Source organism: Peromyscus maniculatus, chromosome 20 (assembly GCF_049852395.1).
Source record: "Peromyscus maniculatus bairdii isolate BWxNUB_F1_BW_parent chromosome 20, HU_Pman_BW_mat_3.1, whole genome shotgun sequence".
In the NCBI taxonomy this organism is placed as follows: Eukaryota; Metazoa; Chordata; class Mammalia; order Rodentia; family Cricetidae; genus Peromyscus; species Peromyscus maniculatus.
Genome location: NC_134871.1, coordinates 23,573,913 through 23,589,520, shown reverse-complemented (window position 1 = coordinate 23,589,520; position 15,608 = coordinate 23,573,913). Strand labels below are relative to the sequence as shown.

General features: G+C 43.6%; 1 protein-coding gene across 2 annotated transcripts; it reads left to right on the top strand.

Moving 5' to 3' along the window:
* The first annotated feature begins 3,582 nt into the window (after positions 1-3,582).
* Positions 3,583-15,249, top strand: Cthrc1 (collagen triple helix repeat containing 1). 2 transcript variants are annotated; one of them, XM_016001375.3, is made up of 4 exons: positions 3,583-3,840; positions 6,593-6,814; positions 11,530-11,746; positions 14,705-15,249. In XM_016001375.3, the coding sequence occupies exons 1-4, from the start codon at positions 3,637-3,639 to the stop codon at positions 14,845-14,847; spliced, it is 786 nt and encodes a 261-aa protein (XP_015856861.2). In that variant the 5' UTR covers positions 3,583-3,636; the 3' UTR covers positions 14,848-15,249. The 2 variants fall into 2 exon arrangements, with proteins under 2 accessions (XP_015856861.2, XP_006982884.2); XM_006982822.4 differs by having other exon boundaries at positions 3,585-3,885; positions 14,705-15,248.
* Positions 15,250-15,608: the final 359 nt, after the last annotated feature.

Genomic DNA, 15,608 nt, shown 5'->3' with positions numbered 1-15,608 from the left:
TATTGGTAGCCAGCTTTAATCCACGGTGGCCAGATAGGATGCAGAAAGTTATTTCAATTTTCTTGTATTTGTGGAGACTTGCTTTGTGTCCCTGTATGTGGTCAATTTTGGAGAACATTCCATGAGGTGTAGGGAAGAAGGTATATTATGTTTGGGTGAAATGCTCTATAAATATCTATTAAATCCATTGGGTTAATAACTTCAGTTAGCTCCAACATTTTTCTGTTTAGTTTTTGTCCGGATGACCTGTCCCTTGGTGAGAGAGAGCTACTGAAGTTTCCCACTGTCAGTGTGTGAGAGTCAATATGTGATTGAAGCTGTACATGCATTTCTTTTACGAACTTAAGTGCCCTTGTGTTTGGAGCATAGATGCTAAAAATTGCAATGTCCTCTTAGTGGATTTTTTTTCTTTGATGAGTGTAGTGGGTAGCCATTCCAGCTTTGACCTGGAAGTACCACCCCCATTGAGGCTTTGGTAACTGTCACGCCTGCAAGGTGGAGCCAAGACAGGACCCCTGAAGACCTGAGATCCAGATGGGACCCACTCTCTTGGTTCCTGGATCCTGGATACTGGAGGTAGACCGAGCAGAGTTCTTCAGAGAACACTGCTGGACTGTGCTACACCTTTCCCAGACTCTGTAACCTATCCCTTCACTTGTAAGTTATTCCACAAAATAAACCTCCCTTTTAACTACGTGGAGTTGCCTTACTATTTAAACCAATAGATGAGTATGCCATGTCTTTCACTATCTCTTCTGATTAGTTTTGGTTTAAAGTCTATTTTGTCAGATATTAAAATGACTATACCAGTTTGTTTCTTAGGTCCATTTGCTTGGGATATCTTTTCTAACCCTGATGTGATGTCTATCCTTGATGTTAAAGTGTGTTTCTTGAATTCGGCTGAAGGATGGGTTCTGTTTTCACACCCATTCTGCTAGTTTGTGTATTTTATGAGGGAATTGAGGAATTAAGATGATGTTGAAAGATTTCAATGACCAATAATTGTTGATTCATGTTATTTTGTTGTTGTTGTTGTTGATGATGATAGTGGTGATGGTGGTGGTGGTATATGCTTTCTTCTTCTTCTTCTTCTTCTTCTTCTTCTTCTTCTTCTTCTTCTTCTTCTTCTTCTTCTCCTCCTCCTCCTCCTCCTCCTCCTCCTCCTCCTCCTCCTCCTCCTCCTCTTCCTCCTTCTTCTTCTTTTGCTGGTCCGGGATTATTTTTCCCTGTGTTTTCTTGGGTGTAGTTAACCTCTTTAGGTTGGAGTTTACCTTCTAGCACCTTGCGGAAGGCTGAATTTGTAAATATATATTGCTTATACTTGATTTTATCATGGAATGTCTTATTGTCTCCATTTATGGTGAATGAAAGTTTTGCAGGATATAGTAGTCAGGGCTGGCATTTGTGGTCTCTTAGAGTCTCTGGCTTTTAGGGTCTCCACTGAGAGGTCAGGTCTTCCTTTTACATGTTACTTGGTCTTTTCCCCTTGCAGTTTCCAATATTCTTTCTTTGTTCTGTACATTCAGTGTTTTGGTTATTATATGCCAAGGGGACTTTCTTTTCTGGTCCAGTCTGTTTGGTGCTCTGTATGCTTCTGATACTTTGATGGGCATCTTCTTCTTTAGGTTAGAAAATTTTTCTTCCATCATTCTGTTGAAAATGTTTTCTGTGGCTCTGACCTGTCTTTCTTGTCCTTCCTAATATTCTTAGATTTTGTCTTTTCATGGTGTCCCAAATTTCCTGCATGTTTTTTGCCAGGAGCTTTTTAGATTTAACATTTTCTTTGTTCTATGTGTCATTTCTTCCATCATGTCTTCAGTGTCTGAGATTCTCTCTTCCATCTCTTGTATTCTGTTGGTGAAGCTTGCCTCTGAGGTTCCTGTTCTAGCTCCTACAGTTTTCAGTTCCAGATTTCCCTCAGTTCTGGTTTTCTTTACTGATTCCACTTTCAGGGTCAGGTCTTAGATGGTTTTATTCATTTCCTTCAACTATTGCTTTGTGTTTTCATAGATTCCTTTAAGGGATTTATTCAGTTCCTCTTTAAGGACCCCTATCATATTCATAAAGGCTGTTTTGAAGTCTTTTACTTATGCTTCACCTGTGTTGAAATATTCAGAACCTGCTGTGATAGGGTTGCTGGGTTGTGGTGGAGACATAATTGTCCTGGCTGTGACTGGTTGTGTTTTTATACTGGCATCTAGGCACCTGGGTTTAGGGAGATTGTAATTCTAGGTGCTGATAAATGGTCTTTGCTGGGTGGGTGTTTTGTTCATTTTTTTTTTGTTTGTTTTGTTTTGTTTTCTCTCTGTCTGGTTCTTAGGAGAATGTGGCAGCTGTGTGTTGCCTGTAGGAAAATCTTTGAGGGTCCTGATAGGTGTGTGCACTGGGGCGGGGAGGTTCCAGGAAAACATGTTTCTGGGTATTGGCAGATGACACTTAGGAATAGGGAGGGGTTGGAGATGGTGGAGATGAATTAACAAGAGGGAGAAAAGCAGGGTTGTCCCACCAAGATCTGCTTAGTCAGTCTCTGGGCAGTGGGAGTAGAGAGTGAGGAGAGGCCACAGCAAGAGGTCTGCTGGAGCTGAGGGAGAGACTGGGGGATTAGACTTGAAGGAATGGAGGGAGAGGTGAAGATCTGCAGTGAGCTTACTCACTTCTCTGGCAGGAGTGGCCTATGGAGCTGGAGGCTGGAGCGAAACAGTGAGTTGGGAGAAGAAAGTTTGCAGGGGAGGATCTGTGGGATCCACCGGAAATGGGTGCAGAAGAAGGGACAGGTGTTCTGGTGCACAGCTGGGGTGTGGCTGGAGAACTGGACTTTGGGGAGCAGAGGGAGAGGCAATCAGTCTACCTGCTTTACTGTGCCGTGTGGCCTGTGGGTTCCCAGGGAGTGCCTGCTGGAGTTTGGGGAAGGGGAGGCGAGGCAGTGAGCTGGGGAAGGGAGTTTGGGGGTGGGCGGCTGCTGCAGGGGTCTGCACCAGAGCTGGGGGACTGGACCGGAGGGATGGAGGGAGAGGTGAAGCTGCAGGTCACCTCCGTCTTCCCTGACAGAGAGTGCTGGGTGGAGCTGAGGCCTGCTTCCCTGCCTGGAGTCCATGGAGTTTCAAACGTGCATTAATCTCATGGGTAATGGGCACTCGAAAATGAACTTCCAGCACTGAAAGTGGGTTATTGTCCATGAGCCTCAGTTCTTCACCTATGAATGGAGAAGACAGGCAGCGGCATCCCCCATGGGATTGCCACGTCAACAAAACTTTGCACCTTGCCTCTTAGAAGGGGATAGCACTTCTTCAAACACTAGCAATCATTTGGGTTATAGGACTCTTAAAGATTTTTTTTTATATTATGGCTCTCCTTGCTTAATACTCCCAAATGGTCTCTCCGTCCCTCCCTCCGTCCCTCCCTTCCTCCCCCCCCCCCCACCAAGGTGATTCCTGGCCCAGAGATAAGACACTGCCATCTCGATTTCCCCCTCATCCGTGATTCCTAACCAGTCACCAGGCGAGGGTCCGGGCGGGCGGAGCTGCGGAGGAGGGGCGGGCTCGAGCCGGGGACCCTGGCCTATTACAGTATGCAACCTCGGGTGTCCAGGGGGCGGGAGGGAAGAAGGGAGGGCGGCGCTCTGTGAAAGGCTCTTTGATGCCGCGGGCTGCAGAGCTCGGCCAGACGCGGACCAGGGCCGGGCCCCGCCGACCTCTCTGCCTCCGGCTCCGCGCTTCGCAGCCACCGCACACCATGCACCCCAAAGGTCGCACCGCCTCCCCACGGCTGCTGCTCGGCCTCTTCCTTGTGCCGCTGCTGCTGCTGCTGCCCGCGAAGTCTAGCGCCTCCGAGAACCCCAAGGTGAAGCAAAAAGCGCTGATCCGGCAGAGGGAGGTGGTAGACCTGGTGAGTCTGAGGGAGTCGGTCCTGACCTCAGTGCTGGAGAGGACCCAGCCACGCGCGCACAGGGAGGGCATCAAAACGGCTGTCGGTGGTGCTGACCGTAGGGGTGCTCCTAGGACAGCGTGTTATGTATCTTAACTCGAGTGCCCTGCCTTGTCTGAGTCCGTGTGTGGGGAAGGATCTGGGACACGCCTGAAGTGGAGTCTTGAAACTCCTCGGGAGTCCTACTGAGAGGTCATCGCAAAGATGCGACGTGGGTCAGGTGAGATGCCCCAAGTCCGTGTAGTCGCCCAGGAGTTTCTGGTCTCGGGGGAGGCCACCCTTGAGAGAGGTGAGGGACGTTGTGGCTGCAGCTGGAGTAGACTGAGTTGCTTAGCTGATTTTAAAAGCAGGCCTCAAGAAGACCCTAGGCCAGCTGATCGCCTGGGCCCGGGCCAAGGCTGTGCTACGTGTCCTTTGTTGGGACTGGTGGCCACGTCTGCCTGGAGGAGAGACTAACACCCCCACCCCACCCCCCGCATAGCATGCGTCCAGCTTTTTGTAACTTGAAGATTATGAGTCACGTTGGGTCATCTTTCTGGGGAGTATGAATTGCAATTTACTCCTTGGAGGACTGCTTGGGCCAGGAATGGTTCAGAGGGGTTGGAGCTGGAAGGGGAAAGGAAGGGAGTCAGTAGGAGCCCTCCCAAGGACCCATTCCGCCTGCTCTGTTCAAAGCAGATGCGCAGTCAGGACTTCAGCCTGTTGCTACCAGTCAGGAACACTGCGATCCACAGAAAGGGAAAGAAAATGCTTCCAGGAAAGCAGATATCCCAAGCTCTCTCCGAGGGGTTGATATGTGGGAAAGCCTGTTTGCATTAAACCTTTCCCTCTACACTCGAAAAGTCAACAACCCCGTGGAGGGCAGAGAGGCTCTCTGTCCCAGGCAAGAGCCAGCCAATGACAGCTCTGGGGTCTTTGGCACGTCATAAACTCCGGTCCTTAAATCTATATGGCTGCCAGGCATTGCAATACATGAGAAGACGGTGTTTGGTGTTTGCTTGTTTGTTTAAAGATTTGAATTTCTTAAACTGACATTCTAGGCTAAACTAATAAAACAAGCTCCCTGACAGCCAGTTCTAAACTGGATTCAAGAGCACTGGGGGCGGGGGCGGGGGGGTGGGTGGGCGGGGATCCCTGCTGTTTCACACTGCGGTGGTGGGTTTTTGTTGTTGTTTTTTGTTTTTGTTGTTTTTTTTTGTCGTTTTTGTTTTCAGCTATGATATATAATTTTGCTCCACAAAAGCACACTGTGTTGGGGCTACGGCTTTATTTTAAGCACCTAAGTTCTAAAAAAAGAAAAACAAACTGTGCCACATGAGTGTGGCTCATGTGCAGCCTGCATTTTATGAATGTGTAGTTAAGATACGGAAAACAGTCCCTTTCCCCATAAAGCTGATATTTTCCCCTCTAAGGATTTTACTGTACCTGTGGCTTCCCACAACTCCAGCCCAACTTGGAAAAGCACACTGTGCAGCCGGGCTCAGGTGCATCCTGTAGATTGGATTTGGTCTTGGTGACAGAAAGTCCACACAGTTCAACAGATTGTATAAAGTAGCTTCTTTGTACAGGCGCTTTCAAAGCCTTCCTTTCAGGCTCCCACTAAGTCCTGCCCCCTGGTGGCCAATAAAAGAAATAAGGAGCTGGGTGCGGGAATTTGCGCTTCCCCTCACTCTCCTCATACTGTAGACTGACATTCACTGACAACTCTAAATGTCTATTGGGACTAGGATTTTAACTGGGAAAAGAAAAACTTTACTGTATGCAACATCTTGCCTGAGAGGAATTAAAAAATATCAAATGTACTAAAGAAATTTACATCAATAAGGGAAATGTTAAAAATTTAACTGGAATGCATTGCATTTTGAAACGTCTAATTAAGGGCACCCTTGTTTCCATGTGAACTAATTCAAGGGTAGGCACAGGAATTGCACAAAGGAAGCTCAAAGTATCACTGTTATAGGTCAATAACTTGCCTAGGATGCACAGGCTCTGAGTTCAATCTGCATTAGTGTGTGTGTGTGTGTGTGTGTGTGTGTGTGTGTGTGTGTGTTGAGGAGTGGTCTCCTGCATCCCAGGCTGGCCTCAAATTTGATGCATTGGGGGGATCCTGAACTCTGGATCCTCCTGCCTCTGCCTCCCAAGTACAGGGATTACAGGTGTGTGCTACCAACCACTAACTTCAAGGCATGCTACCATACTCATAAGATAATAACAACAAATTTTAAATTAAAAAAGATCAAATGATGTATACCTTGGAATACAGCTACTTAAAATTACATATAATCAGAAGTACAAAGAAAAAGACATAAAAGTGTTTTCTCGATGTTTTGTATAAGTTTGTGCAATAAAAAAAATGAAGACGTGATATTGTTTTCTAAGTAACCTTAAAATGAGTTCTCCAAAGTAACTCATAAGAACATGGACAAGGTGGTTTAAAGGGACTCTTGACAGATTCAGAATAAATGCAATTGTGATCACTGGACTTATACGCATTGTTTATTTACATATTCATGAATGAATTTCTTTATTTACTTGTTGTGTCCTGGGGGTCAAACTTTGAGTCTTGTGCTCGCTAGGCAAGAGCTCTACCATTGAACTACATCCCTATACCCTATCCTGAGTTTGCGTCTTAAGTGATGATGCTTCCCCCTTCTCCTTCGAACTATAGTACAATGGAATGTGCTTACAAGGACCAGCAGGAGTTCCCGGTCGCGATGGGAGTCCTGGAGCCAATGGCATTCCTGGTACACCAGGAATTCCAGGTCGGGATGGATTCAAAGGAGAAAAGGGGGAGTGCTTAAGAGAAAGCTTTGAGGAGTCCTGGACCCCAAACTACAAGCAGTGTTCGTGGAGCTCACTGAATTACGGCATAGATCTCGGGAAGATTGCGGTAAGTGAGGTCCAAATCATACTAAAGTTGAAGCAAAATGTGTTTTCTAAGTTAGTGTCAATTTTATTTTTGTTAAACCTAAGGGACTTTAAATAAAAGGATGCAGAATAATAATGTGTGATTTTCTTACTTAAAACTAGTGGAAAATTTGATAACAGTTCAGTTAATTTCATAAAGGTATTTCTTTTCTTTTCTTTTTTTTTTTTTTTTTGGTTTTTCGAGACAGGGTTTCTCTGTGTAGCGTTGTGCCTTTCCTGAAACTCACTTGGTAGCCCAGGCTGGCCTCGAACTCACAGAGATCCGCCTGGCTCTGCCTCCCGAGTGCTGGGATTAAAGGCCTGCGCCACCATCGCCCGGCTCATAAAGGTATTTCTAAGGCAGATAATCACTTTATTTATCAAAGCAAATGCAAAAAGGATTTTTCAAGTTAGACAGTAACCAACATTCTAATCTTATCACTAAGTAAATAATTGAAATTAATCTAACACATCCTGCTATAGCTTAAGTCCTAAAAGTGATAATCGTACCCATCGAGAATGAGACCACTACCACAGTTTAAAACCAAATGGCCAAGTCCATAGCCAGGTTCCTGGGAAATGGCCCTGAATCGTGGTTTGCAGTGGCTTAAAAAGGAAAACCCATAATTCATTGCATTTCCCATCAGGTCCAGTCAGGGGCAAGCACACATCCTGATGTACCTCCGGCCTGTGAACCTCCCACCCACCTGTGACCAAGCACATCCGGTGCAGATGGGTCAAACAAACTTGTTTAGGGGAGTGAAAGCATGTGGTTTGTTATCTTGCATAAATAATAGCCTCCAGCATTTCAGGAACTAACTCTCCTTCCACAGGCGGCTTGCAGATCAGAGGCATTTTTGATTCATGGATCTCTGAAGCATAGTATTTATAACTTAAAATGTAACTTTGGCTCTCACAATAGTTTTAAAAATCACCACGTGACTGGGATCCATGTTATGGGAAGTCCGTTTGTCCTTATTCTCATGTTCATCTTAAAAGTGCTTAAGGGAACTGAAATTGATTGCTAGTGATTTAAAATAACCACATGGTGATTCTGTAACATTTTGTGTAAGGAGAGGTATGCAAATAATATTTTGATGAATGGCCCAGTCACAGATTGAAGGAGTCAGTGGTGAGTGCTTTGTCTCAAAAGTTAGCAGACATAGCAGAGTGGTAGAGTGCTTGCCTTCCGTGTGTGTGTGTGTGTGTGTGTGTGTGTGTGTGTGTGTGTGTGTGTGTGTGTGTCTGTGTGTGTCTGTGTGTGTCTGTGTGTATGTCTGTGAGTGTGTGTGTGTGTCTGTGTGTGTGTGTCTGTGTGTGTGTCTGTGTGTGTGTGTCTGTGTGTGTGTGTCTGTGTGTGTGTGTCTGTGTGTGTGTCTGTGTGTCTGTGTCTGTGTGTGTGTATGTCTGTGAGTGTGTGTGTGTGTCTGTGTGTCTGTGTCTGTGTGTGTGTCTGTGTGTATGTCTGTGAGTGTGTGTGTCTGTGTGTGTCTGTGTGTGTGTGTCTGTGTGTGTGTGTCTGTGTGTGTGTCTGTGTGTCTGTGTCTGTGTGTGTGTATGTCTGTGAGTGTGTGTGTGTGTTTGTGTCTGTGTATGTGTGTGTCTGTGTGTGTATGTCTGTGTGTGTGTGTGTCTGTGTGTCTGTGTGTGTGTGTGTGTGTATGTCTGTGAGTGTGTGTGTGTGTGTCTGTGTCTGTGTGTGTGTGTGTGTATGTCTGTGAGTGTGTGTGTGTGTGTGTGTGTGTGTGTGTGTGGCCCTGGCTTGGAGGAAGCGCAGTTGGCAAGTTGGGAGGAGGCAGAGCTGGGGAAGCAGTGCTGTCCTGAGCCTCTTTGGTGACCAACTCTGTTCCCACCTTCCTAGCTGTAATTTAGTGTTTTGTGATTTTATTTACCACTACCCCCAAGAAAATAAAGTTTATTTTCCTAAAACTCTAAGGTTTTGAGATGTGATAGGGCACCATCCATGTTTCTCATCTCAACCTTTCCTGTTCTATTTAAAAGATCATGAATGTCTTGATTTTGTGTGACAGGTGTTTCATCTAGCTACGACTGAGCTTGGTGACTGGGACCTTGTCTCTCTTTACATGTGATTTTTCAAAAAGTGTTTTATTCTAATGCTCTCTAGTTATTTAAACATCTGTACTAGTAGACTGCTTTCTTATTCACAGTTGTTCATCAGAAGTTGCCATTTTTTTAAAAGCTATCCTTTATAGTTCCTGCATTATTAAGACACCACGTTTTTGTTTTTGTTTGTTTGTTTTTTGTTTTTGTTTTGTTTTTAGCAGTGGTTACAATGGATACAGAAACTACATACAAGGAAGAGATCGTAGGTCATGAGCCAATACACAGGTTTTTGTGGACAAGCTAGAGGGAAGAAAATGAGCTAGATTTTATTACTGTGCTGTACAGGTAATTTTGTCTAGGTTCACACCTTCTGTGTGTTGTTGCTCAAAAGAAAGCTGTAGCCTGGTGTGGCGGCTCATGCCTCTAATCTCAGCATTCAGGAGGTAGAGACCTCTGGAATTCAAGACCATCCTTGGCTACATAGCAAGTTTGAGGCCAGCCTGGGCTACTAGAAATACTAACTAAAATAAACAAAAATGAGAGAGTGGGAGGCTGGGAGAGAGACAGAGACAGAGAGAATAATCTATCCCAACAGACACTAATACTATAGAATGCCAGCTCTGGGAAGGTGGGACTTCCTCTCTGTTGACTTCTGTATCCAACTGAATATAGTTGATATTCAGTATTTTTCAATAGAGAAAGAGTACATAGATTTGTTAGCCAAAAGTACTGAAGACTATCTATTTTGAAAATAAATGAAAAGGTACACTTAATGAAGTAGAAACATCTAAGAAAGCCCAAAATTGATTTTCTTGATTTTTGTACCAATCTTGTAAAGTAATCTTCCTCCCTCTATAAAACTCAAGCTTTTTAAAGACAATGGAGAGAGAATAGTTAAGTGAAGTTCAGTGTATTTTCAAAGTCTCTTACTTTATCTATCTCCTATGCCCCCCCTCCAATGTCTCCTCTACCGCCCTCCACCACTTTCCCCTCCCAACTTCATGCACACTTTCTGAAACTCCAGTAAGTTCACTCAGTGATGTCCACATGTGTGTGTGTGGGGACTGCTTATTGGCCCACGGTAGCCTCTCACAGGCCTTATCTCTGGAGAAAACAGACTCTGCCTCCCTAGCAGCCACAGTTGCTAACAGGCCCGCATCTAGGGCTGGAACTTCCTGAGCTCCTCCCTCCCACATCCATGCTGGGGTTTTGGCTGGACTGACTGTGTGCAGGTCTTGCATATACAGCCTGCTGTGGGTTCATGTGTGCGATGACCTGGCCTGTCTGGCAAATTCTGTTTCATTGCAGGTGCCTACAATGCCCCCTCTTATTCTCTGAACACTGACCACTTGTGGGTCTCTGTACTAATCTCCATCTGCTGCAAAAGGAAGATTCTCTGATAAAGTCGAAGAGATGTGCAAATTTATGGGTATAAAAATAAAGACTTCGGGGGCAGTTTATTACTATGTCTTTTTAGCAGAATAATAGTTTTAGTTTCTCCTCTAGGGCCTTATGAGCTAGCCAGCTATGGATTTTGGGTCCAGTTAACTCTATCAGGCATGAATTTCATTTTGCAGAGCTGGCTTTTAATCCAATCAGAAAGCAGTTGGTTACTCCCCTAACATTTGTACCACTGTTATAGCAGTGGGACCACTGTTATCCCAGTTCACAGGGTTCACAGCTGGGCAAGACTTTTGATTCCTTTTCTCCCTTGGCAACATGCATTGAACCTTCCAGAATTATGAAAGCTAGCCAGTAGGGATGAAGTTTGCAGGTCAGTGCCAGCTTAATTACCCATGTCCTATGATTTAGGTATGTGGTATCACCAGAAATAGGAAATATTATTCATCTGTAAAGAGAAATGAAATTATAAGATTCACAGGTAAATGGGGGGAGGCTGAAAATAGTCATTTTCAGTGAGGTCACCCAGACCCAGAAAGATAAATACTGCACGTTCCCTCTCACATATGGATGCTAGCTTTTTGTTGTTGTTGTTGCTTTTGTTTTTCAAGACGGGGTTTCCCTGAGTAGCTCTAGATACTCACTCTGTAGACCAAGCCAGCCTTGAACTCATAGTTCCAGCTGCCTCTGCCTTCTGAGTGCTGGAATTAAAGGGATGCACCACCACCACCCGGCCTGGATGCTAGCTTTGAATCTTTAGATTAGCATATTTAAATTAGGGTATATTCATAGACATTATAAAATTAGTAAGGAGCCATGGTACTCAAAGGAAGTGGAATAGAACTCGGGCATTATAAAGGAGGAAAAGTGAATAATGGAACAGGAAGCATTAAATGAGGTGGGGAGTGGGAGGGCTGGAGAAGAGAGTGTGTATGAGGAGGGAGAACTAACTCTAAAGACCTTTGAAAAAAGCCATATGGAAGCCTACCACTGGAGAAGCTTCCAAAAATATACATATACACATATAAAAGGAGCTTAAGTGGTGTTTCCCTAGACACCACAGACTAGCAAATAAAAAGCCCAATACTAAATATGGGGGCCTCTTTTGGAGTTGTTGGTCAGTGGGGTCTCATAGACTCTAGCAATTGCTCTGGGTTAGCCTCCATAACTTGACAGTTGTGGTCACTTTTTAATTAAAATGAGAGATGTTCAGCTGTTTTTCCGCTGTGGCAGGAATGTACATTTACGAAGATGCGCTCCAACAGTGCTCTGCGTGTTCTGTTCAGCGGTTCACTTCGGCTAAAGTGCAGAAACGCATGCTGTCAGCGCTGGTATTTTACATTTAATGGAGCTGAATGTTCAGGACCTCTTCCCATCGAAGCCATCATCTATCTGGATCAAGGGAGCCCTGAATTAAATTCAACAATTAATATCCATCGTACTTCTTCTGGTATGTATAATAGCAGCACTGCCGAATGTGCCTCAGATCTACCTAAAAGGGTATTTAATTTCCACTAACATGCTTGGGTAACTAGCCTGTTGTAAGTAGATCTCTAACAAGTCATAGTATGTGACTCCCCACCCTGGACTGCAACTCACGACTGTTCACAGATCTTTTTCAAAGCGTACAGATGCTGTGGTGCCATCACTGAGCAACTGACCCAGGATCTCTGGTCACATTAAATGGCTGGTATAAGATTAAGCTAGGATTTCTTTTAATCATATAAAGTCCTGTCCTCAATTTGAATATCATCAGCTCTATGGATCAGTGCTGAAAAGGCTTTCTTTAAAAAGACTTGCATATCTTGATTCAGGCCCTGGTTCAGGTCTCTTCTAAGTACCAGTAAGTCTCTAGTACCTGCAACTTAAAAACAAAATAAAACAAAACAAATAACACCAGAAACCCCTGGTTGTGGTGGTGTGCCCCAAAGTTAATGTCTAGTTAGAAATGGCAAAACAGGCAGTTGCTCTGGTTCTTAGCAGTTGGCTACCCAACAGGCTCACCATGGTACCACTCCTCCAGGAAAATGGAGTTCTTGGGGATTTGACTTGGTGAAGTCATCATTTAGCCACTTGACTCACTGTGAGGTGATATTAGATCCACACCTATCTGGTGTCAGAATTTTCCCAGGGGCTGCCCTGAGAAAATCCTTCCCAGAGTCCTGGGGAAGACACTATGTCTGGCGTGGGTTTATCTCAGGGAAGAGAATCTATGGACACTAGTTTCTAACGTCTGTTTACTTTATTTCTCTGTAACAAACTTCTGTCTACACAGCTTCAGTTCCATCCTGACACCCAGTTCCTCTCCATCCCTTCTTTTTCTGTCCTCCCATAGCCCTGATAAGCTCTTATACTTTCAATCTCATCTTCGTCTTCAGTTTCTCTGTCCATGCTCATTTCTCCTCTTCCTCCTCTCTTGACCTGACCCAATCTTTATTCTCTACAAAAGATCTATCTTATTCCTTTCTCTCTGACCATGTGACTCTGCCCTACCATCTACAGAAATTCTACCTTGTTCTCTTCTCCTCTGGCCATGTGACTCTGCCTTACCAGGAATCCTGCCTCCCCTTCACTCCTACCTAGATATGCAAAAAACCCTTTGTTCTGAGTCAAATGCTCTGGAATGCCATTTGGCCAGTCTGGGGAAGGGAAGTCTGAGCTTCATTTGCACAAGAAACAAAGCTATGCATCTACAGTCTGCCTGTTCCCTAGGCTCTGTAGGGGTGTTACCTAGTAGATCAGCAGTACATCTGAGAATCTTATACTTTTTGCCTTTAAGGCCTAGTAGTATATGAACACACAAGAATTTCATAGCAAGAAACAGCTGAATATTAAAAGCTGAGTAAGACCAAATATTCCTTGATAAATGGCTTCTCTCTAAAAAGATTCCTTGATCTTTCTAGGTATAGCTTTATTATATATAGCTGAATCTCTTTAATATGTTCTTGCTGCCTGCAGCAGTCTGGAGGCCTTTGACTACAAGGTTAAGTGGACACGTTTCTAGGCCATGAGGGGTCAAGGCCTTGGGGAAACTTGAATATTGCTGGCATGCATTTTCAACTAGCATGGTCCTGAGACTACCAGACAGCTTAAATGGATTGCGGACTCACGGCTTACCTCTCCAAAGAGGTCTGAGCTGGTGGCAGGTCCCTATATTCTGGTGTCAGTTGACTTACAGATGTCATCGCCAGTGATGACATATTGCTTCAGTTCCATATTTAGGGGCTCATTTGGGCTGCACTAACCTCAGCTAAGGTGGGAACCTACCAGGCCACATGAGCACATTAATCTCAACCTGCAGGTCCAGCCACTGGACCACTTGCATGCCACAATTCATTCTCTTTAGGAATCTGCCAAGTCCAGTTTCCTTTCTCACTTCACACAGGCATCAAAGGGAACATGTCTCTCTGCTTGTTTTAGTGACCAACAGTGAAATCTTTCTTTTAGATGTGAGTGAAGGACTTTGGTAAGGTTCAATGCAAGATGTATGTTAGGATGTGAGAGCCTAGAAGACTCTTGAAGGATACAGCATCAAAACAAAACAAAAAACAGGGTTTCTTTTTAATAATAGTAATTCTGTTAAAGGTTGGTGAGGTGATGTAGCAGTAGAAGGTGCTGCCCCCAGAGGCTGATGAGCTGAGTTTGGTCCCTGTGACACGTGGTGGAAGGAGAGGACCAACTCCTGTGATAAATTATTCTCTGATCTACACAGCTGCACTGTGACACAGGTGTTATCCACAACTACATACACACATTAGATGACAGATATATTAGATAGATAGATAAATGGATGGATGGATAGATAGATAGATAGATAGATAGATAGATAGATAGATAGATAGATGATACAATAATGCATACATATATACATACATGTAAATTTTTGCAAAAAAAGAATCTGTGTAAATTAGATTCATACATTGAATGACTGGTAAAAGATTAAGCTAGGATTTCTTTTAATCATATAAAGTCCTATCCTCAATTTGAATATCATCAGCTCTATGGATCAGTGCTGAAAAGGCTTTCTTTAAAAAGACTTGCATATCTTCATTCAGGCTCTGGTTCAGGTTTCTTCCAAAGTTGGGAAGTCTTGACAGTTAAAAGTGTAGGTGTGCTGTATGATTTGGTAAATTGTTCTTTGGCTTTAAATCATCTCCGTAACTAAAACATTCTGGTTTGAGAATACTGCCCGTTGAGGTAATAGCATAGTAATTATGCATCTGCCTTCAAAAATATTTATGTACCAACTAAGGAAAAGAGAACTTTATTGTGAAATCCTTATCGGGTACTAGAACTTTTAGTTAGCTTTCCAGTAAGCAGGATTACAATCTGACTTTCTACAGTAAATGCAGAAGGAATGCTTTTGCCCTTTGTTCTAATGAGGGTTGTGATTGGCTCTGTTTTGCAGTGGAAGGACTGTGTGAAGGGATTGGCGCTGGGTTGGTAGATGTGGCCATCTGGGTTGGCACCTGCTCTGATTACCCTAAAGGAGATGCTTCCACTGGATGGAACTCAGTGTCTCGCATCATTATTGAAGAACTACCAAAATAAATCCTCCAAAGCTTTCATTCCCTACCTCTTTTATTTTTAAAACCAAACCTTTGAATGGTTCATTTAAATGACATTTAAGAAATCGCTTTATGTACCCAGCTGAATGAAAATGCAAAGTTAAATATGTTTACAGCCCAAAGTGTGATTTCACACTTTAAAATCTAGCATTATCCATTTTACTTCAACCAAGAATGGTTTCGGGATTTTTTTTCCATTGATTATTTTGTTTATGATTCTGTTCTTGGAACCTATATATTGAAGTGTCATTGTGACCTTTCCTATTTCCTATTTCCTACTGTCAACGTTTTAAAAAAATACACAAGTTATGTCATTGTACGAGCTATAAATGTTTAGAATTATTTTATATCTGTTAAATAAAATGTTCAAACAGCTTTAGTATTCTTTTTCTGTTTGTTTGTTTGTTTGTTTGTTTGTTTGTTTGTTTGTTTGTTTTGTGTAGCCTGCTGTCCTGAAAGTCACACTGTAGATCAGGCTGGCCTTGAACTCAGAGATCTGCCTGCCTCTGCCTCCCAAGTGCTAACCATGTCTGGCAACTTTAATATTTTTAAAGGGAAGATTTTACCACTGAAGTTGAATTTCTAGTACATATGAGAAGTATGTACATACTTCTAGTACATAAATCTAAGCTTTAAAATTCATTTAACAATTTATGAAATTTTAGCACATGTATAACATGGTTCTGTATCTTGAGGGATATGAAGACATAAGTGTGTTTATATGTCAGGAACATAACAGTATTT